We start from the raw sequence: 23,448 nt of genomic DNA, 5'->3' as shown, positions 1-23,448 counted from the left end.
GTGAAAAGCAATCTGGGATCTTTTGTCTGAACTGTTTCTCTCCAAACCTACCACCATTAAGGAACAGAAGTAATGTCTAATTCATAGGGGTACTCTATCTGGTTAAAAATAGAAAAAGAAAACCCTGTGATTATATGGCTACTGAGATGACTGAAATAAAGGTCTTGAACAAAGCAGCAAAGAGCTTTAAATCAACTGGGTTTGAGCTAAATCAAGAAGAAACTAGGGGAAAAAAAAATCCCAGTGCACTAATATTACTTGACAAATACTTTATAGTTATTGCTAGCAGTTCATAAATAAAAAGATATAAAATAAAGCTAAAATATGTTCCTGAACTAAATCACCCTCTAGAGAAATACCTTTTTTCCCCTCTACTGACTATGTAAAGAGCCTCTGGACATCACCAAGGAGAACTTCAGCCTATCAAGGCAAGATAATACCTCTGGATTTTATTTAAACATGTAAGAAATAAGGAGGATTTAGAAGCTGCATTTCTCTAGTAGAAATGCTCACTAGTAATGTCCCAGGAGCAGATCTTTGGGCAGCAATTTCACCCCATGTTTCTTCAAACATTTCTTTTGCAGACCATACCCATATATTGGCATCCATAAGTAAGGGTTTATTGTTGTGAAAGGTCAGTTAAACAAACTGAAGCCTTTTCTCTGCTTGCACTTACAGTGAATGCCAAGCTGGGGCACTTCATTCCATCACTATCAGGTTAACATAGGCTCCTAAATAAACAATCTGATTTTTAAAAGCAAGGAGTGTGCAATAACTCCAATAAAGTTACTGATAGGACGCCAGCCTGCCTCCCACACTGCAAGAGCATTCCTTGGAGAAAGCTGAGACGGGAGCAGAGGAAAAGAGACACAAAACTTCCGGGGGAGAGATTCACTGTGAGAAATTAGAAATTATTTAAGCTCTTCGCATCAGCTAATAGCTCTAGGCTGAGTCATTTAGAGGGTGGACACGTCTACCTCCATTAATCAAGGACTCTGGATAGGAATGGAGTACTTCTTTCTCCTCTTACATTTTCAAACATGTAATGAGTGAACTGTCTGAGTGAGGATAAAATGCCTAAAACACAATGAGAGAAATGCTAGTTCTGCTAATACTTTCGACTGGTAGATTTCTACAGAGACTGACATGCTCGGTACAGTGAATTTCAAGAAGCTAAGCTTATGTAGCCTAACACAATTGCTGCTCAGCCCGTCACCATGAGAAATTGAAAACGGGAGGTGGGCACTGATGCCTCTTCCAGCAAGCCCAACGACCAGCGGCAGAGATGCCCATCTGGCGCTGTGCTTCTCCGTTACCTCCTGCCTACTGGCAGCACTTGAGGAATGCATCCATTTCCTGGTACTAGTTGTAGGTACAAGACAGAGGAAAGGGCAATGCACTAAAATAAGCAGCAAGTGTATTACACATTTTGTCAAAAAATTTGAATGAATTTGCACTGAACCCCTTGGACCTGCAGACCCAAATTTTGAAAAGGTTCTGTGGAAAAACATGCAATCACCTCTTGGCAGATAGATTTTAGTGTGCTTTACTGTTACAACAGGCTTCAGGAGAGATGAAAAATGTCATGTTTGGTTTCCATGCTTTACAATGTACTAAGGTATATTGCTATTATACCTCACAATGAACCCTCACCCTACCTGATGTAATTCAATTTCATTAAAAGGTCTGTGGCAAATTTATCTAGTGCTTATATAATCACTTCTTTGAAGTGTGTGAAGGAAGCTGTTACTTTTTCAAAGAGTATCTGTCTGTCCAAAATTTATTTTAACACACTGTGGGCACAAAGTTAGATGAGAGAATGTATATATTCCCTTAAAAGTGTTTACTTAACCACAATAAAAGGTTATGTGGATTTCCCAAGTGCACTGAGTTACAGTACCTGTTATAATGTGAACATTTAAACACTCCTTCAACTTGGCTTCCACTCATGTATCATGTTTGACACAACAGTCAAAGTTCTTTTGTCTAGCACTAGCTCAGGAGGAATGGAAGGCTCTGCAGTAGCACATGAATGGGAAACACTAAAAATAAAAATATGGGGAGAAGGAAAAAAAAAAAGGGAGAAAAAAATGTAGATGCAGGTAGGTCTACAGTAAAGTCTATTTCAAAAGTGTGCCTTCACTGGCACATACAACTGAAGTAATCCATGTTCACGCCAGCCTGAAAAAAACTGTGTTCTGCAATCGGCAATGCAACTGTCTGGCATTTTTTGGGATTGGTGTTGAGTACCACGGGGAACCCTCTTTCCCAAAACATTTTTCCAGCTGGATGCTGCTCTCAAAGTCAATGAAAAAAATTAAATTCTGGTTGAGGTGCTTGTGTGTGGGCACAGATAGCAGCAGGATGGCTTTCATTCCTAAGCACCCTGGAGATGTTCCTGGGAGTATAAATATCATACTGGCTCCTATAGTAGGATAGGGCTGTTACAAAACCCCAAACAAGGAGTAAAAAAAAAAAAAAAGTCACATAACTATCCAAGAAAAGTGTCTATTAACTGTGGTTGGATTGTGACTCCCTTTCTTAAGCAGACTTCAGAATATGGTCTAATGATTATGCAGAGATTTCCCTGGGAAGTGATGGGACAGGTTTTTTGCACAGCAAAATATATTTTATTTTTAAGTATGTATAATATTATAAAGACCTTAGGACTATATTTAGACATCAAAGCCTCTGAACTTGGTGTTTATTCTTTCCTGGCTAGAAGTTTTTGGAAGCATTTTATCCACGGAAAACATCAGACACAGAAGTTCTGTGGAATTTAGGTTGTCTAAATATAGTCTTTTTCATATGAAGTATTTTTTCATATGAAGTATTATTAAAAGTAGGAGTAGAGGACAATCCTCTGCATAAAAAAACATACACTTTTAATTACATTTTCATTAAACCTAGATGTAAACTGATGTCTGTCTATGAAAGCAGGACAGCAATTTAGCTTTTACACTGAAATATTGCAAAAATAAAACTGATCTAATTATAGAATCAAAGAGTTTGAAAAAAACAAACATTTTAGGGCACACACTTCTCCCAAACATTTCTTTAAAAAGTGTTGAAATACAGCAAACATACTACTAGAAGAAATAATGTTAAAAAAAAAAAAAAGAAAACAAAAAGGGAAAAATAAAGGGCTGTTTTCCCTATCTATTGAATAGACCTAACAGTTAATACTATGTCATCTCAACTGGACATATTTTCTGCCTCAGGCTATTACATTACACACTTGGTAATGCAGTCTGAGGGTGGTCTCTTAAAGATAAATGTGGCAATACCGTGATATGTTTATTCAGTGGAAAAATCTATTTCAGCATCTAATTAGAAGTCTTTAAAAGATTTACTCCGATAGTTTCTTCCTAAGATATGTCTTGCAGGGAGTTGCTTTTGTCTATATAGATGTTATCCAACACCTGCATTTTAGTTTATGTAAGGTTTCATAAATTACATTTTGTTTTTCTCCCACTTACTCTATGCTTATTGCATACATTTGGCAAATACTGAATCTCTTTAATTAGGAAAGTGTTAAATGACTATCTGAAAGGCATGGTCCATTGCTGAAAGCTCTTAAAGAGATTTTCTCCTCCTTGACTCTTGATTTAGTTGCTGTGTGCATTGCTGTAGCAATACAGGTAGGGTAGAAAGATTGATTTTTAGGCTCTGATCCAAGAAATAGCTGTCAAAAACTTAAATTAGAGTTATGAAAGGTTTTACTTCCTCCCTTTTCTTGCTGATCAGATGATAATCTAGTTGACGTTTGTCAACAGAGGAATCTATTCAGTTATGTTCATATGTTTTCATTTTCATGCTGTATGGTGGACAAGGAAGGAGGTACTGCCTGCATGCCATCCATCCACATGGAATCCATAAACATTAAATAGTGGCCATCATCTGGATGATATGTGTTAGAAAATTCATGGATGTCAAATGCACATGGAAAAAAATGACCCACTGAAGAAGAAATAGCTCCAGAAGTCTTGAAATACATATCCTACTATACATCTGATTAAGCTGACAACTGCATGATCACACTGGACATGGATGGATATGGGGATTTCATGAAGAATCATGGAAGAGAAACACTTAGCTATTTGCTCTCAATTCATATGGTATATAAAGCCTGCAACAATCTTAAGGAAATAAACCAATTGTTCGCATGATAGAGTAAGTATAAGAAATTGCTTACCCCAAACAAAATATAAAGTTTTTGCCCTCCACAGAAAAAGAAACCTGCAGAGTTAGATTATGTCACCCAGCCAAGATGCCCTGCTAAGTTTGTGGAAATCAAGATCTCCCAGGTTCCCTACAGAAAACTACCCTGTCTGTTTCTATTTTTTTCCCCTTTGTTTACTTATCCTGCTAAATCCCTTTAAGTTTTGAGTTTAGTTATTGTCCTTTTTCAAATAATATACTGGTGACAATAGCTAATAACAATGATCTCTACTATATTTCTTAACATATTGCTTTCTTGGAACCAAAATTCAAGGTGAAGAATGCTCTTAATTACTGTTTCTTCGCTAAGAAAACACACCCGTAGAAAGCTGCAAGGCCAGACAGAAGAGTGATTTACCTCTTGATTTCCTCCCATGAATATATGCCTTTCCAAGAAGTTGCCACGTTGGCCTGTACAAATCTTCCAAATCCAGTTGCCATCGATCTGGTTCAAGGTACCGGATAAGTTCTTCCACAGTACTAAATCCAGCGACAGCGTTGTTTAATACATCTAACGGTAAAGCTGACGGGGGTAGCAACGATGGGCTAGGTGCTTCTGTGTGGTGCTGCAATCAAAGCCAAGAGAAGAGTACCAGTCAGAGGGTTAATGGATCTGCTTTGATGAAGTGCTCTACTTTATGAAGTTACATAGCTGGGAAAGTTTATAAGCGGCTAGCTTGTTTCCAATGTACAGTTTACCTAATAAGACAAATGACGAGAGTCAAAAAGTACCTAATTATTCTTCAGCATTAAGTGTAAACAAACTTCGACTAGACAGTGTTCCCACCACTTACATTTCTAGCCTTTAAGATAGCATGCCACTATACCTGTTCTTTGAAGAAGTTCACTGAGTGAAGGACAAGACTTTGGAAACAGAACAAAGAGTGATTTGAAAATATGGCCCCATTACAGGCAATTACTGTAACCCTCTGGAAATCTGAGGAAACACACATTTCACATGCTGCCTTTCTGATGAAACTTAGCCACAATCTTTTTCTTCTTGTCTTTCAATGTAAAATATGAACAAACCCTAGTAAAAAGATAGCAAATATTCCCGCTCTCATCTATACGTGAAAAAAAGCATCAGTTGCGTTTCATACAGTACTAAGAATTATGTTTCTGGTTAAAGAATAATTAACAGAGTAATAACAACATCTGGCATTACTATAATTATTTCTCCGTTAAGAGGGGGAAAAAAAAAAAGTGTTCCCAAGGATAACAAAATGCTGAAATTGGGTACTGAAAAAGCCTACGTACTTTCCCACAGCACAAATCTCACTGAGAAACTCACTGGGTCAGGATTACTGAGTGACAGGCAATTCAAGCAATGTGAGACTTCTGTTTTTTTCTTACTCTACAATCTGTTTAAAAATTATGCATTGATTCCTATTTTCGAAAGAATAAAAAAAGCCAGGAAGGGAAGCTGCTGCTGCACCACCTTAAGTTTCTTTAGGCTTTTATGCAGGCAGGCATCGCTACAGCCATTATGCCCACAGTGTTACACTAGAGCAACTTATCTGGACCATGTAAGAAGGATGAAGAAAGATTTGAACATGCTGCTGATTTAGGGGGTGGGAGGAACAAGAAATCTCGAACTTAAATGCTCAATGCTACATGCATCACTGCTGTCAAGTGTGGTCCATACAAGATTTAGGAAAATTTAAGTACAGTCAGGTTTTGAAAAAGCTTGCCCAGAGAGGCTGCACAGTATCCATCATTGGCGGCTTTCAATACCTGACTGGATAATGCCCTGAGCAATGGTCTGACCTCAGAACTGACCCCACCCTGAGCAGGAGGTTAGACTAGAGACCTGAGGTCCCTTGCTGAATTTTCCTACAACAGTCCTACAAGGTAATATTAAGAATGAAGGACTGAATGTTCCTCCACTAAGTGAGCTAACATGCTTCTTGTCCTTTCCCTGTGCAGTGCCTGTTAGTACTGTACAACATTTATATATATTTATATATTTATTACATTTATTAATATGTATTTATATATATTTTAAAATCCTCATACCACTTAGTGTCAAAATGGCACTCTGAGTACTCTAATGTGAAGTGTCAGATCACTTGTATTCATTTACCTTTTCAAAATGATCAGATAAATTGTTGAGAAATGCAACAGATACGCAGGAAAAAATGATTTAATAAAATAATCCTTGCAACACTACATACTAAACAGCAGTTTTCTAAAATACATATGCCTGTGATAGCTGTATTTTATACCAATAATTATATTTTCCTTTCTGTGCTCTCAATACTATTAAGTATGTATTTTTGGTTTCAGCTAAATGTGTGGTTGAAAGGGCAGCAAATGGAAATAACCACCATGCCCTTCCTATTTTTTGCTTCAAGGGTTTTTCTCCCTCCTTCAAGAAATGCAGTCGCTAGAATGATTTGTGCTGCTTTTTAACTGGGAGTCTTGCAAAGATAATACAAACCATACATCTAGTGTGCTGCTACTATTAACTGCATCGTATTTTCGTCTTGCTAATCTAGCAGCATTTCCAACAGAGTGAGTGAAGTAGTTTCTTCCCATTCTGGATGAATGTGGATTTCAAAAGTTAAAGTATTTCTTTTCCTCTTCGCTCTACTGGCCACATTAAAAATAATAACATGTTGATCCATCTATTAGGTTATGATAATAAAGCAACAGATTCTGGTCTATAATTTAAATATTTGCTCTTAGCAAAACATGCTACTCAGCAAGTTTCAAAATAGTGCTGTGACACTATAATTCAGACAGTCAAAAAAATAAATATTCCAAAATTTTTCTTCCTGTTTTTCTCCACGATGATGTATTTGTAATAGTCACATTTCCTGGTTTGAAGGTGTAGCGTTTTGCTGAAGGTGAAAAACAAAATAAGGATCAAATGGCAGAACTAGTACCTGTAGACAAAATAAATAAATAATCTACTATTTTGTTTCCAGCTGAAGAATTTACTTCAGTGTCTCACTTCCACTGGGATTTTTTGTTGCCAATGAAATAGATGGATTCCAGATGAAAATGTGTTGGTCTAGAAGCTATTTCCACATTGACAACTTAGAAGATGCACGCTTAGCGATACATATATAGGAACTAACCCATCGATTTATCTTATTCTGGATTCAGTAGGCATTTGCTTGTGTTAAAATGTTATGAAGAAATGGTGAATCATTGCGCTTAATGGTAACACAATTAAAGTTGTCATCACTTTCTAATCATTCTTACAGTAAGCCAAAACTTAGAGAAAAAGTAATTGAAACAGGCAAATTGCACAACTTTGAAGATTAACATTTTAGAATAAAGTAGTTAAAATCTCAAGATTAAGAATGTTTTTCCCAATAATCTCTTAATTTAGTCAATTTAAATGAGTTAAAATGTACCAAAGATTAAAGATAACTGATATCGTAAAGCTATAAATGCTGTAGTTTATAACGTAATAACTGTTATAAAATCTCAGTTCAATAAATTATTTAATATAAATGCTGATTCAAATTACACTCTACATTGCTTTTACTTGCTAATAGGTACTACTTGTTTTATAATTTAAACCTTTTGGACAGAACATCCAGGGCAGCATAAATGGCACTCCTTCCTTTGACTAAAATTATATCTTGGAATTTTATACAATTTATAATTTCACTTGGTTTTCTCAAAGGGTTTTTTTGTGTTCTATAGGCAATGTTTACACCTGCAGTAAGGTTTTGTTCTTAGAGAAGCTAAAAGGAGAAATGACTTAATGCAAGCAATTAAATCTCACCTTCATTGATGGGACATACCTTTTAGAACAAGCAAATTCAGAACTTCAGTATCACTCTGAAATGTAGCTTCACAGCTGCAACTTCAAAATACTGAAATGCTCCTTAAATGGAGCTTTGCCTCACTTTACAGCAAGTCCTTCACTTCTGTTATAATTCCTTCCAATTAAAGAATCTCAGATAAAAATCCACGGGCCCAGAATTTAATCTGCATCTCTGTTGACATTCCTACTCTGACCCTTAACTTCCCCCTGCATGCCTGACACAAACTAATTTTGTCAAGCCGCCCTCCGTGCCGCGCTTCAGACATCAGGACTCAGTAGGTCCCAGAGATGCAATTTCATTGCAGCACAGTGATGTGAAAGCCTCACTGGGAGGACCACCAATAAGCTCTAGCTGGTTTGCTGCGCAATGTCAATGGAGACAATGAAGATGATCTTATAATGAAGTAGCAATCTGCCAACTGTACATCTATTCTATAGCTGGCATCACTTAACTTACTCCACAGAACTACATCATGTCTCCCCTAACAGGCCAGCCGGCACATAATCACCTTGGATATAACACGCTTCTCTTTATCGGAGAGGGGAGACATAACCCAAGAGAGCAGACACTCGCTTAGGTATAGCAGCTATCCAAAATAGTTTTCCTGATGGAGACCACTTACTGGGAAGTGATGTTCTCCAAGCTTTCCTACAATAAATACTAACCAACAGCAAACATTTTTTCTGTCATAGCTGCACATCCTCGATTAATACCATGTTTTAGGCTTGACACCGCCTTCTTTATTTTTCTGCCTGAGCATGAATAATTTCTGTCAAGGCAGATTTGAAAAATACATCAACAAGTTCAGCATTTTAATGTGATTTGCTAGTAAACAAAACACACTATGGTTTTTGGTTTTGTGCCCAGGAAACAATTTCAATTTACTTTAATAAGAATAAACATAGTTAAAACCAAGACAGAGCTAAACAGTTACATTTTTACTATTAGTTAAAATGATTCAGGATGAAAAACAGGGCAGAAAACACAGGGCTTCTGCTGCCCTGTAGAACAGCCAAGTATGACAATTAGTGGTGGATCAAACAGAATTTTCATTAGGTATGTTTATGTTGTATTTCTGTATGTGCACTTCACTCTTATCAAAACAAATACCTTATAGAAATCCCTTAAGGTGTTTAGAAGCATAAAAGACACGCAAATAGACCAAATTTAGGCAACAGCTTAAGATATGGACTTGGAAAAAAGGAAGGAAGTAATATAAAGACTAACTTCACAAAACTATCCAGCCCTGAAGATTATATATAACTACAATACCCCAGAAGAAACTTAGGGAGTAAAATGAATTTTAAGGTGCTCAAAGTGTTAATTGTGCCCTATTAAAGGGATCAAAACTACTCCATCTAGCCTCCTTCTCAAAGGGGAAAGGGTAGGACACACTTATGTGCATAGAAAGAAGGCGGCCATCAGTGAAACAGTAAATCTGAACAAAAACTGCAACAAATCAATTTAAAATTACCTAGTTGAAGCTCAAACCTAAAGGACAATTTAGTATGTAGCTTAACTTGAAGACTTGTGATTCACTTCTTGTTCTGACACATATTTCCTGTGTGGTCCCGAGCATAGTATTTAGGCCACAGCTTCATGGTGTAAAACATCTGGCAGTAGCACCTCCTTGCTACACCAGCATGACTGTGTATGTGGCTGCATCATAAACAAGAAGTAATCTTTCTGAAAAAGAATATTTCTCATTTCCTTTTTTCTTTAACCGCAGTCTTATTCACAGCACAGCCCTCCAACAGCTCCAGCCACCACAACCAATAGCACAGCGGCCGCTAACAAACATTTTTAGATTCACTCTCGCACCAGGAATTTCATAGCATGGAGGTTTGTAATGCAGCCTTATCAAATCTGTAAAGTGAGCGTAAAGGAAATTCCTCGATCTTGCAAGTTCTGTGAGAGAATGAATACAATAAACATTTATTAGATGCTAATTATAGGTTTATCGGAAGAATCCAGAAGTATTTTACATAGACAAAGGGTAAAACTTTGGTTATGAGACTGTATGTTATAACCTTTCCCATTCTGCCACTACCCATCTGTTCCTCCCTTGCACCAAACCTGCTCCGAAGATAAACAATTCAGAACAAACCAGCATTCACCTACAATCTACACAAGATCAGCTCTTAAGCACCATCACGATCTAAGTAAAGCCTTCTTTTTGCTCCTGTCTCATAGGATAGGAGTGTCAAGGTACCGACACTACCCTCTTCCAGTTAAAGGAGGGGCAAGAAGTAATTTTGTTAGTTTGCTGCAGCTAGGAGTGAAGGAATTTCGTCTTTAATAACGCAATCGCTGAGTTAAGACTGGAACAACAAAAACAAGTGAGTCAAATACTTGGCATGACAGGACACTTACAAGTAGTGAATAATATGGCTAAAATAATTCCCTCCCCACAAAAGAAATCCCCATTTTTTAAAATTTTTTGTCCTGAAGAAAACATTGTCAAGCAGTTTCTGAGTGAAAACCCATTCATCAGTTGGCACAGTTTGGAGATACCATTAATCAGTATGGTTTAATCAGACTTGAAGGGACTCTATAACAACGAAATCCTCAGCGGAACCTCCCCTCCTCCGAAAACCAACTGGGATCAGTACTTTGAAAGAAATAACATATTTCTTCTGATGAAATAGCCTTACAGCTTTTTCTTTTTTTTATTATTATTATACAGGAACACTCCACGTCCTGCTTAGATTTAGAGATATACTCTTGAAACTAACAGTACATGCACATTCTTGTACCACCCACAATAAAGGAAGCCGGTTTTCTTCCTGTATAATCACAGGTAGCCCTCCTATTAGCACCATTAGAAGCTATGAGGGAGAGCAAATATCCAACTCTTTCTGAGTTTGCCCTGAGGACATAGAAGCTTCTTGGCATAACAATAACACTTTCTTTTCTCCCATAAGTACACGCAGTAATAACTGTGAAAAGCCTCTAGAAATCCTGACCTACCTGAAAAAGCACAAACTTTTACTTGCTCGCATGTATGCAGTACAAAAAAGCTAATCCATCTCCGAAAGTCTGTCACTTGTAAAGACATCTTCTCCATGCAACATCACCCTGCACCACTGCTATGCAAAAATGTTAATCCTGTTCAAGTAGCAACGTAGAAGGAAGTGGAGATGATCTGTAGCTGGGCCTGTGCGCAACCACCTAAGCAAAGAAATCGAGTTTCTGGATCCTCTTCTTGTGTCTCCAGCAAAGAATTGCAAAAAAAAAAAAAAAGGAGCAAAGGCAAATAAACAATTTAGACTGCCAAAACTGGGGAAAATAAGGCAAGGATGTTTATTTGCATGTGACAGAGATGGAAGCCAGGAAGGCTAGTGCAGTTCCCATCCATCGCAGCACTTCTTACTTCTTTAGCTGAAGTTACTGTCACAGCAGCGAGGATGGTTGCGTGAGAGACGACACAGCAGCTCCAGGTCTGCTAAGCAGGTAGCGTGGTAAATTAAGCTCCAGTGGCACTGAAGTAAACATCTTGTAGAGCTATCCTCACTTCAGGCACGTAACTTCTACCACTCAAATGACATACAGGTAGGGGTACCAACCTCCTCAATTTAATCAGCTACTGCACGTGAGGTCCGGAATGCAGGATGACAGCCCCTTCTTTCCTTACTGAGCCTCCAGATCTCTGCCTTGCGCAGGTTCCCTAAATTTTCTGTTCTCATATTGTGCTACAACTGCTTGTCAAAAGCTTGTCCAGCCTCTCTTCATATGCATGCAGGGCTTTCCTTTTATCTCACTGAGGACCAATGTGCTGCACCAATTTACATCTTAAAGCCAGACAGAGATGGTTTTCCAAACTCTACATAGGCATTTATGTTATGGCACTTTGAGCATCGCTTCCCAAATTGTGCATCATTTCTCCCCTCCTTTCCATAACCACCAACAGGAGAAAGGTCACAAGGGAAAGTGAATGCTTTTGTGCCTGTCACAAGTGTGAATAAAGGAGTAAAAAGGTGTAAAAGTAGTGTCGGGAGCAGCCCAACATTTCCTCAGGTTAAAGTTTTGAGATAAAATCTCTTTTTTTTCAAGTTTTAAATATTCCCCCAAACAGTTTCCGTGCAGTTCACAGAGAAGGCCTGGAACCCCAGTTGTGCTGGAAACAACCGGGAGATGCTCTCAAGGAAATTAGCAGCATGAAAATAGCGCAGGAAGTCACTAATCATCAGCTTTCTCCTGGCAAATTGCAGCTTTTTGCCTGAAGCCTGTGCACCCTGACACCCTGTGAAATACACAGCAGAGGTGTGAAAGCCACTCTTGTGAAGACAAAGATGATGCATATCTAGAGCAAATTCATAAACTCTCAGAGGATGGCATCAAAGTAGCAATAACCTCTGGAAGCCATTTTAAAAAACTTCAGTGATTTGGTTAATTCAATAAATTAGTGATCTCTAATCACATATGTGTACACATATATACGTTGCATACATTTTGCTTTTTCCTGTGATCACATGTATCAGCAATAATCCACACTACCTCACTTTAAAGGCAAAAAAGAAAACTAATGCTCACACTACGGTATTGTATGGAAGACCTTATTGTTAAGATACTTCATTGTGGTAGTTGCAGTCTTTTCTATGCCTAGGAAATATATACACAGAGAACTACCTTTATTGGATGCAGTTCCATGGAATTATGGATTTTTTCAGCACATCTGGTTAAGTCTCACCGAAGCAGTGCACGCTACTTCTTCAGGACTTCATAAGCGCTACAAAGTCACTAAATTTCTCTCCCCTGTTCATTGCTGAAGGTATTTATTATTCTACAAAATGACCCAGTGATGTTTGTATTCTTTTGGGCAAGAACTTTCATTCACTGATTTATTCTCTTGGTTAATTAAGGAGAGAAGAGGTATAAACAATTCTGCTTGAAAGCTGCATCGCCAGCATCTCTGGCAACTGCAGAGGTCTCAAACCATGAAGTGTACAACCCCTACAAACCCTAGAATCCATAAAGCTTGGAGATTCAGCCTGCTAGCTGCAAGAGGAATCAAGTTTTGATGCCTTTCTACTTTTGCCATTGGTTTTTACTGTATTTGCTTACATTAGGAATTTGTGGCCATAGTACTGAATGATAAGATTCTAGATAGAAGAATCAAAGAAATGCAAGACCTCTCATGATTTGGACATATTATGTCTCAGTGGCCAAACACTCAGCCTTACTCTGAAAGCATGTCCTGATGTACTGAGTTGAACAGGGATCATTTCAAAACAGACAGTGAGTCTGTAATGAACCGGGTCTTATAGTATAGAACAAGCTATGGCATAGACTATCCCTACAGCATGAAGTTTCAAAGTGGAATCAGTATGTCAGTTTTCATCTGGAGTCCCTTCCTCAAATAACTTGTCTTTTTTGTTGTTTTCAGATTACTGTAGATATGCAAACTAATTGTAGGTATATTATAGGAACCCAAACCCAGGGATTAAGTACACCTGTAGCAGAGTTGTATCTAAACCATAACTACTTTCAAAATTTTAATTTTTAGTGAGCACTATCTTCTTGTTTATACTTCTCTCTTCTAAATGAGACTTTAAACAAAATTTACACTGAGCTCTCCCCATTCCACACAAGTGTGTATATATATATGTCATAAGAAAAAGTGAGTCTACCTTTTTTACCCTAGTAATAACTGCAAAATACTTTGATTTCTGAGCTTCAGAGAGACTTGCATTGCAACATTCTCAAACGAAACATATGCAATACATTTAAAACTAACTAGATGTTTGTTTTACCTCATGCATGAGCACATAGAAGGACTAGAATTGCAACTTAAAAAACATTGAAACCCAGTAGATAATTTTCTTTCTTGTGTTATTTGAACACTTAATAAAAAAATATTTATTCTAATTTAGACCATGGACAATACTAATATCTATATGCATGTTTTAAAGAGTCAAAGTGTGTGCGTGTGTGTTTAGACAAAGTACCTGTTGAAAGCAACAGAAAATACACTGTGTACAGGCAAAATGAAGTCCCAAAATAATTTACTGAAGTACAGTTTCTCTCACCCCAATCTCATAAAATCTTTGTTTGGAGAAAGTCCTGCAATGTGTCTTTTGCTTGCAGTACAGTGCTAAAACAAGCAAAAACCCCAACATCTAAGAAATCACCACCTCCAAGTCTGATAGCATTTTTTTTTTATATTCACAGAACTGTCCTAAACAAATTAACAGCTGCAATGAATCATTTCAATGTGTTGAACATGTGAGGGAACGCGCATCCTTTACCAGTGTTTGCTAAAAGTTTGGTTGAATCACTTGTAGCAGACCTCGCCAGCAGTCTTCTGCCTGGACAAACCCCTGTTTGGGACGGGAAGTTAACGCACACACGGCACTGCTGCTGATTCCTGGATGCTAAGTTTTGAAAACACAAAGTATTTTCCTAAACACTAACTCAGTCCTCACTATCTTAGCGCCTTCCTATCAACTCTTCCCTACTATACAAACTACTCATCATGGCATTTAAGGACATTTAAAGTTTATCCTCTGCTTATCTATCATCTCTCATTGTTAAAGGCCATCTGCCATCTCATCCCTCTTCCCAGGGCAGAATTCTTCATTGATTACTGGCTGTTTTGTCCTCACAGTGAGGAGCTAAAGCAGAACTCTACAGACACCCTTTGAAAACAACTTCTTCATTCTTTCATTGCTTCATGGCTTTCTGTATATACCCACTATCACATTTTTATATTCAACTATAAGCTCTTGAGGTAACTTGGTTTTTTGTTTTGTGCTTGAATTGTGCTTGTGATTAAGGCAGTAGGGTACTTCATGACTGTTTGTAACAGTAACAACAATACTTTGCCCTAAATTATTCTTTCATGGACATCCAAAGATACTTGAATGCATGTATGAGTAGACAGCCGAATAAGAAGTGTTTTTCAAATGCTGGTATAAATAAACCCTTTATCTTCGTTTCGTGAATATAAACTTAAATGCAAAAATGTGTAGGGTCAATAATAAAGATGTATAAATGTCATTATATACCCTATCCAACTCTTAATTCTATTGGATGAATCTGATTATTGCTTCTTTATATATAGTACAGTAGCATTGCAATCAATATATTTTTGTCCATTAAATTATATTTTCTAGAATATCCTATTTTGGTGAATGTTGTGTTACACCTGCAATTCATTTCTAGGAGGGAAACCTTATAAAGAATTATATATCAAATACTGAGAGAGAGCAAGAAAGAGAATCTCTCTTCTCAGTATTTATATAACGAGATCCTAATAATTTTTTTTACAGTTCAGATCAAAAGTCATATTTAGTGTACAGAGACCCCGGCTCCAAGGTTTAGCTGAACTTTGGCAGAAAGGAAGAACCAGAAGAATCCCACCACGGTTTATCTTCTTTCACTGAAATGTTGATACTATGCAATGCCTGTATACACACCTGCTGTAGGCTGAAATGTAGAATAGCATTTACTTCTGTTAGGAGAAGGATTTGCAACAGAACAATCTGAATTATGCTTAAAATGTGACCTTATAATCTAAAAGGAGGAATATCATTGTAATTGGACAAGCAGTAACATAAGACCCTCAGTGCACAAATAAGTCAATGCAAAAAAAGATTCCCACAAGCAGACTGCCGTGAGCACATGGATATAGTGCAATGAATGTTGGTTCAAATCTTATTGCAGATGGGGTTACTGTGATTATTAGTCACTTATTATATACACACCCCAAATTCATACAGGAAACACACTTGCATCTGTTACATTTATGATTTACAGAAGGATTTTTTTCTTTTTTGTTCTGTACACAAAGCTCTAGTTCTTACTTGACAGACGGTAGTTTATAAAGAATAAACAGTCAACATAAGTGCAGCTGTTCTGAATAGAAAAAAGGTTTTGTACATTCTTCTATGACAGAGGATGTGGTCAGCCATAATTAAAGGACACCATGTTTGCAGACCTTTTTTTAAATTACTCATTTTAGTCAAAATATGTGAGTACATATAAAAAGCTTAACCAAATGGAACAGCAGCAAGTGTTTGGAGTCAAGGAATGTGCTGCTCTTTAAATCGCCTCTAGGTGTTAGAAATGGGTAGCTGTTGTTAAGAAAATGTTTACTTACCCCAGTAGGTTCACAGGGGGTTCATCAAACATGAAACACTAGGAATGATTTTTATTACAACTGGAAAGTGTATTTGGCAAGGATGATGAAAATGGCTCCACAGTACATGCAATTTTCATTTGATCCTTCAGTATACATGTTAAATTGCATTCCACAACAGGTTTCTGTTCATTTCATATCACAACAAAAGGAACACACCCAACATTCCTGTACAGCAGAGGCTGCAAATCAGAGCTTGTCCTGCCTTGAAGGTAGAAAGTCCTTGAACAAAGCATTGCTTTGCAGGGAAGGCACCTCGGCTCTGTCCTCATGTATCTTAGCATTCATAGTGTCATCCAACACGTCAGAGGTTGACCACATTTTAAGATTTGTGAAGAAAAATACCTTGCATTGTTTGTCATGTTTAAATTTGCTTTATGCATAACATACACATCACAACCCAAAAAGCGTGGTAGAGATTATGGCTATGTTGCCCATGTAAAGATTCTCACACTGTTTGAACAAGCCAAAAAAATATGTGAGCTAACTTTTATAGCTCTATACTGATAGCCATAATGTTGTCCTGACATACTCTTAACGTTCAGCTGTAGCACTTCTACCTACATATTTTCCACTATCGATATCTCTTCATTCCCATCTCATGTTACCTCATTATACTTCCGTACATCTTATGCACACAAGCATAGTATATGTGATTACGCAACAAATAAAAGGCAAAATTAATTTGAGAAACTATGGTTAGTAAGAGAAATTTAAGAAAAAACATTAAAAAAACTCTTGCATTTAGGAGTAAAATATTAAAAGCATAAATGCAAAATCATAAGTACAGAAGTCCTGAAGTAGAATAAACAGGGGCCAAAACCTGAATTGTGATCCTGTTATGAAAAAGGCAAATCTCATTCAAATATATTCAGAACAGCGCCATAAAGCTAGACTACCGAGCTGCCAGAGAGGTCTCAGCTGAAATACAGTGTTCAGATTTATCTCCAGCACTTGTGAGATACAGGCAGAGAGAATGTTCAGAGGAAAAAGGAAGAAGGAAAGGAAAACATGAAATATGATAAAAGATCGAGCGATACAAATTTCTTTAATCTAGACAAGACTAGACTAACAGGAGGTGTGATAACAAACACGTAAGAGAGCATCAGATGATCAACTGTTCCCTAGTCCATCAATGACAGGAAAGATTTATGTTACACATTAGAAAAAAAGTCATACTATGTAAAGCAGTGCAACAGGTGAACACGGAAATCTCTGAAATGTTCGCCCCTGAACTTCAGGAACAGCACAAATACCTAGCGAGAACGAGCTTGGTCTAATCTACTCCTTGCTTAGAGCAAGACAACGGCTCAGGAAAGATCCCACTGAGTTCTCTTCCAACCTTGCATTTCTCTGGGAACCTCACTGTTTCTAGAAAACATGTAAAATTATGCCAAGGCAAATGCTGAATTCTAGAAGCAAATTATTTCTAAATAATTGTGAAATCTGTACTATTGACTAGCTATGCCCCAAACTCTTCTGTATATGTAACCAAACTCTAGTACACCTTTTTCCTCAGTGACTTGTACGTTTGTATGTACCTCCATTTGTACATTTTTACCCTTTAGATTTACTCTATTAATGCTGCATGAAAAATAACTGCATGCCTGCATACCTAAATATAGAATATTTAGAAAAATATGTATTTTTTGTTGTTGCATGTCAACCCACAAGCCCTTAACTCACATTGGATATTAATGATGCCACTCAAATTTTGGACTTTCATTTAACTACTTTTGCGTGAAGAAAAGTAGGGAGTCACGGGTTTTTAATAAATTTTTAAATAAATAATTTATCTATACATAATATATATACACATAAATTTTAAAAAATAAAGTTTTAGTAAAAGTTGGTTCCTTGGGAGGAGCAGTACTGGCTTTTGGCAGTATCATTTACAATTTCTTTGAAGCTTCAAAATAGTATGTAATATAACCCATTTAAGAAGATGGTTTTAGCATCAGCTATAAAACAGAAGTAGACACATTTCTGCCATGCTCTACTTTTTCAAACTCTATGGTCCCTATTTAAAATGGATCCTTCCAAGATGGTTTGAAAGCAGACTACTTCAGTCTATTTCTAGTAGGCTCCCATGAAATTTTTTGCTGCTTGCAGCATGAACAAATCTTTTTAAATAGAATAGGCTGAACTTTAAGGCATCACTACAAGTAATTGCCTCAGCCTGATTCTTGGTGTTATCTAAAAAAACCCCCAAAACCAGTGAAACAGTCTAACTACTTTTATTATAATGAATAAACATATAATGTTTTCCTTTATACATGCAATTCCTTCTCAGCCCTTTCCTTGACACATATTTAAAAAAAAAAGTAAGGAGGAAAGATTAAATCTGCCAAGTAATAAACCCAGAGTATTAAATCCAGTACGTTGTAGAGCAAATCTCATTCTCTTGAAGACAGCTAGTAAATCAATCGACTTCCATTAAGCCTGGAGGAGCTTTGGTTATAACACTGTCACTGTCCACAGATGTGGCTGAAATGATCTCTATCCGGTCTGCTCAACTAGATCAAGTCTTGTGCTTTGTATTTTTTAAAAAATTACATTAATTAGGGCTCGCTAACATAATATGAGTAAGGGTGGCACTCTCTGCAACACAAATGATGGAAAAATCATGGTGACTTATTATTTTCCTTGCAATGTTTTATACAAGTCTGTTCGGGCTTTGATTATGGCCCCAATTCGACAACCAGAACTGCTGGCACTATCATGCTGGCTTAAAGGGATCTCCCTCTGTGTGCACCCAGATGCCTCTCCTTTCACTTTGCTTCTCTCTTCTTGCACATTACAAAGTCACAATATTTATTTGCACAAAGAAAGTAAGTGCCACAAACTCACGCTGCACTAATCTTAGCTTATTTAGAGAGTACTGTTCTACCTATCGCACAGAGAGGGCAAGTATTTTTTTTATTTCAAAGGCATAACTTTAAGAGTTGTAAAGGCTTCTGCAGAGGCATTGCTCATTCTGTTTCTCACGTGTACCCTTTTTATAAAAGGGGTTTTTAATACCCAGTTGAAAATAAATATTTCCATGCTGAAGCATACTTTTTTGCTTGTATTTATACTTAAAATATTTTCTCTTTCAGTCTTATTTTACTATTCACTGATTCAGAAATACTGTGTGTTTCTGATGATTTCATGTAGAATATATGGAACTAATTACAGAACACAGACATCAAAACCTGTGGTTTTCTAAGCTTTAATTAATTGCGGTTTCACAGGCTGCTATTCATTGCAATCTAGGAAGTGGTTAGATGTGGGGTTTATTATCAGTTTAAATAAAGAGCCAAAGTGTGAGGCATTGGTTCCACCTGAATTTTCCAGCCCATAAAAAAATACGGTTTTCTGTGAACAGCAGACATTGTTTTCATTCTGTTGAACCCAACATCACACAGAGTTATTTGCTGCACTAGCCTACTAGACTGACAGATGCTGGCTAACCACAAGCTTATCTTCTGATCAAGACAGAAAGTGTGCTTCAAAACCGTATGATTGAAAATGCTCATTTGAATGCTTGACAAAGCGCTGTTCCACAAACAAGCCAAATAAGATAAATTAAGATGTTATTAAAAAGGCATTCTTTACAAGCATTGACCACCAGGTATATATCTTAGTATGTCTTTTCCTGGGCATGAGGGACAGACATTACAATCTGCTCCAGAAGAGGGGAAAAAAAAAGTGTGCGGGGGGGAAAGCAGCTTTGTGAGGAAACGCTGGGCAAGAACACTCACTGAAGAGGTCTGCATGGCTACTTTGGGTGGGATTCCTTCCACCTGCCCTGCACAATGAAGCCCCATGAGATGATCTGTTTGTTTAAATAAGAATAGAAAGCCATTCTGAAGGTTCTCAATACCAAAAATGAAACATAATTGAGAGGTACTGCATAAATTACACTTATGAAGCAATGTCAAACAAGTTGGGTAAGTTGACCGTGATGACTGCCATGCTTTGCCAAAGAAAGAGTCAACCTAGTATTCGGAGAAAATCTTTTCTACTTTTGTTAACGATTATACATTTAAGATACCTAATTGCCAAGAAGAATAGTGTTATCACGTTCTTAGCCTTCTTCCACTATTTACTAATTAATTTGAAGCTGGTTTGCATCTTTCAGATTATCTGTGCCATCCCACTGGGCAAACAAAAGGATTTGAATGAAAAAATTAGGATGTGTGAGCACAAACCACTTGTGGAATGGGAGGGGTGACAAACTGTCATTTCAATTACATCACCATAAACCTAATATAATTTAACTGAATTTATATGAGCAAAAATTCCCTTTGTAAGTTTATATTCCAGTTAGAAAGTCAGAAGAGGACATTTTACTATTTAACAATTAAGGTTATATTCTCTCCTCAAATATATTAATATTACATATGGGTTACCTTAGCAACTGTTATGTGTTGTAAAAGAGAATTCTGGGAAATGAGGATGTTTTAGTGAGCAACTAAAATACTGACACCTCTCTTCTTTTTTTCTTCCAGTATTTGACTTCTCCCACGGAATATTAAACCCATTTTTTTTGAGATAAAGACTGATTGTGATCACAGAATGATAACATCAATACTGGTTTTTAATCCAATTACCGGCAAAGTTAAATTCTTCCAGGCAATCTTTACTTCATAGCTGAAACTGGTCCATGGTGTATAATTCACTCAATTAAAAAAATAGAAGAATAGGTAGCAACTGTGAAATAAGATCTCACCAGGCAGAACATTCTTTTCAGTGTAATAAATGCATGTAGAGAAACAGTTCTTTGCTAATTAATTTATCAATATACTTTTAAAAAACAATAACCTATTTAAATGTGGCCATTATTTTGATGATGTGGTCATTGTTTTTCAGACTCCAATACCTAATATTTCCTCTTGAAGGAATGGGAACTGCTTGTTTAAAAATCTGTCTGTCACCAGTCACAGTCTGCATGACAAAGAACTAGAATCAAAACATCCAAAAAAGTATAACATTATCTATTATTGCAATTTCAATACTGTGCTTATCACTATATGAATAGAAATAACGAACATTAAAACTGCATGCCACAACAAATCCAGGTTGATCCGTTCTTAGAGTAACTTTCAAATACTATTATTCTCCTGACAAAAGCCCCAAGAATACCATTTGTAAACAGAATGACCCAACCACGACAATTTCCCACCATAACTATTGCCAGTTACCCCCTCTCAGGTAACCTGACTACTATTTTCTCTTTCACCTCTAAACCTCAATACAGAGGTACCGAAAACAGAAAAGAGCTGCCATCATTTTCCTGCAGCAGAAAGTATCAGTGGAAGGCATGCTTACTGCAAGGAAGCCGTGTCCTGTGGCAGACTGTTATCGGCGACGGAGCACTGTACATGGCAGAGACGGAGCAGGCTATAAAATACCCACATTGAAAAGTTCACGTGCTGTGCCCTGTGCAAGATGTGTTTCTTCCTGCTTCTCTTTGGGGATTCTCCAATTGCTTGATTAGGAGATTATTTTTTGTAAGTATTTAATTAAAGAGAGGACAGCGTGGAGTCTTGTGTAAGTAGAGTATACTTTTATGCTTTATTAGGGAATTAGATTTAAAGAAAAATTAAAATGGAAAGTAATTTTTTTTTCTTAAAACTGTGTTGTTAAAATGATTTTCCTTTGGTTTCAGATTTTTATGATGACATCACCTTAGTATTTTGCCACTCTTCCAAGAATTAACCACGAAATTTAGGCCAGCCCCTATCTATAAATTATCCACTGGCATTTTTGTATAGAGCTAGCTTTATAAATTGTAGCTTTGTATGGCTTGCTTAATGATGCTGCTTAGGCTCGCATGATTGTTTTTAAAATTATCATTATCATTAATTATCATTAAACAGCCTGCAGAGAAAAAAAGTTGGTTTTGCTCACACTTGGGCAGCTTTTAATTTATTGATTTTCCAAATTCCCCTATAATTTGTAAGCATTTTCAGGTAATGACATATCAGACCTTGTGGTGGAAAAGTTACGATTTTTTTTTCCTTCTTTAACAGCATGGCAAGTCTCTTCTCCAATCTAAAGAAGCACCTTCTCAGTGTAGTTTTTAAAAATATTAGATGCACTAGTGAGAGATGCATAGTTCACAGAAAAGGAGGCAGTAAATGACAAAATACAAAAGGTGCCTACTTAACACAATGGACAGCAACCACAGCCTCAGAAAATAACCACAAAAGTCCCTGTAATTGTACCTATTATAGAAATAAAAATCTGCAAACCCCCTTCACTATTTACTAGCACTGTTACATACACACATTAGATGTTAATTTCTCTTCTTCTGTTTAGTCTTAATTCTAAGAAAATGTATCAATAAATCCTTAACTGCATAGAGATATGTGCTAGTAGCTCACAAAAGTAACAGCTGATTTTCCTTTGCTCTTCTTCTGTCATGACACCACCTCAAAGGTGTTCTTAGCCTTTACATTAGGTAGGGATGTAGCGCTGCTCTGCAGTACAGAACCACAACAGTTTGGTTTACTACGGCAGAGGTGCTGTGGACCTGCACTCATGCTTCGCCTCCATACAGTGGGCTTTGCACAAGGTTCAGGTTCACCCCTCTCTCACATTTGCAAAATATAATGTATTCAATCCAATCAGCTCTCATCACACCAAAGACGTGCAGGTTTGTTCTTTAAGTTCTGTTCTAATATTTTTAGATGTTTTGTTAGCAAAGTAGTAAATTACTTCCAAGTTTCATATTGTCTTTCATCCATGTAAATACCTGGCTGTAAATGTAACTCAATTTTTTATTCTTAATGACGATTTGGAACATAAATGAAAAATTGTCAGAGGGTTTTTCAATAGTCTTTGTGCTGTTGACTTGACGATCTATCTTTGATTTTTGGTGAAAAGCTGGGCTGTAGTCTGAAGTGTTTTATACCAGCAAACAGTTTCAAAACATTCTTACCAACCTTAATTCTACATTTCTGTTGCATCAAAAGACGTACCACTATTTTAGGTACCTAATTGCAAGGTTTTTTTTCTATGTGAAAGGTGCCTATGACTTTCCTAAGCAGAAAGGCAATTTAAAGTAGTAAATATAGTATTTAAAGTTATATATATTGACAGAGCGCAAACAATAAGAGATCAAGGACAGAATTTACTTTGACTAAAAGACAAGAATTCTGAGCCAAAAAGGCATTACACAGATGACTCAAGAACGGGAAGTATTTATTGTTAACTTTTGATTACCCAGAACACCTCAGATTGAAAACCCGAAGACAAATATGCACACACAAGTCAGAAGAGTTCAAAAGATCAGAGCGATTTTCAGAAGATAAG

At 36.9% G+C, this 23,448-nt stretch overlaps 1 protein-coding gene across 1 annotated transcript in view; it reads right to left on the bottom strand.

Annotated features, from left to right (window-relative positions):
* Window positions 1-23,448, bottom strand: part of PDGFC (platelet derived growth factor C) — a 75,560-nt gene that overhangs the window by 2,313 nt on the left and 49,799 nt on the right. Inside the window, exon 4 of the mRNA XM_009636460.2 lies at window positions 4,580-4,787. Within this exon, the coding sequence (XP_009634755.1) occupies window positions 4,580-4,787 (208 nt within the window). The remainder of the gene's footprint in view (window positions 1-4,579; window positions 4,788-23,448) is intronic.

The sequence above is a fragment of the Egretta garzetta genome, unplaced genomic scaffold, assembly GCF_000687185.1.
Source record: "Egretta garzetta isolate BGI_Z169 unplaced genomic scaffold, ASM68718v1 scaffold114, whole genome shotgun sequence".
In the NCBI taxonomy this organism is placed as follows: domain Eukaryota; kingdom Metazoa; phylum Chordata; class Aves; order Pelecaniformes; family Ardeidae; genus Egretta; species Egretta garzetta.
This window is presented reverse-complemented; position numbering and strand designations above follow the sequence as displayed.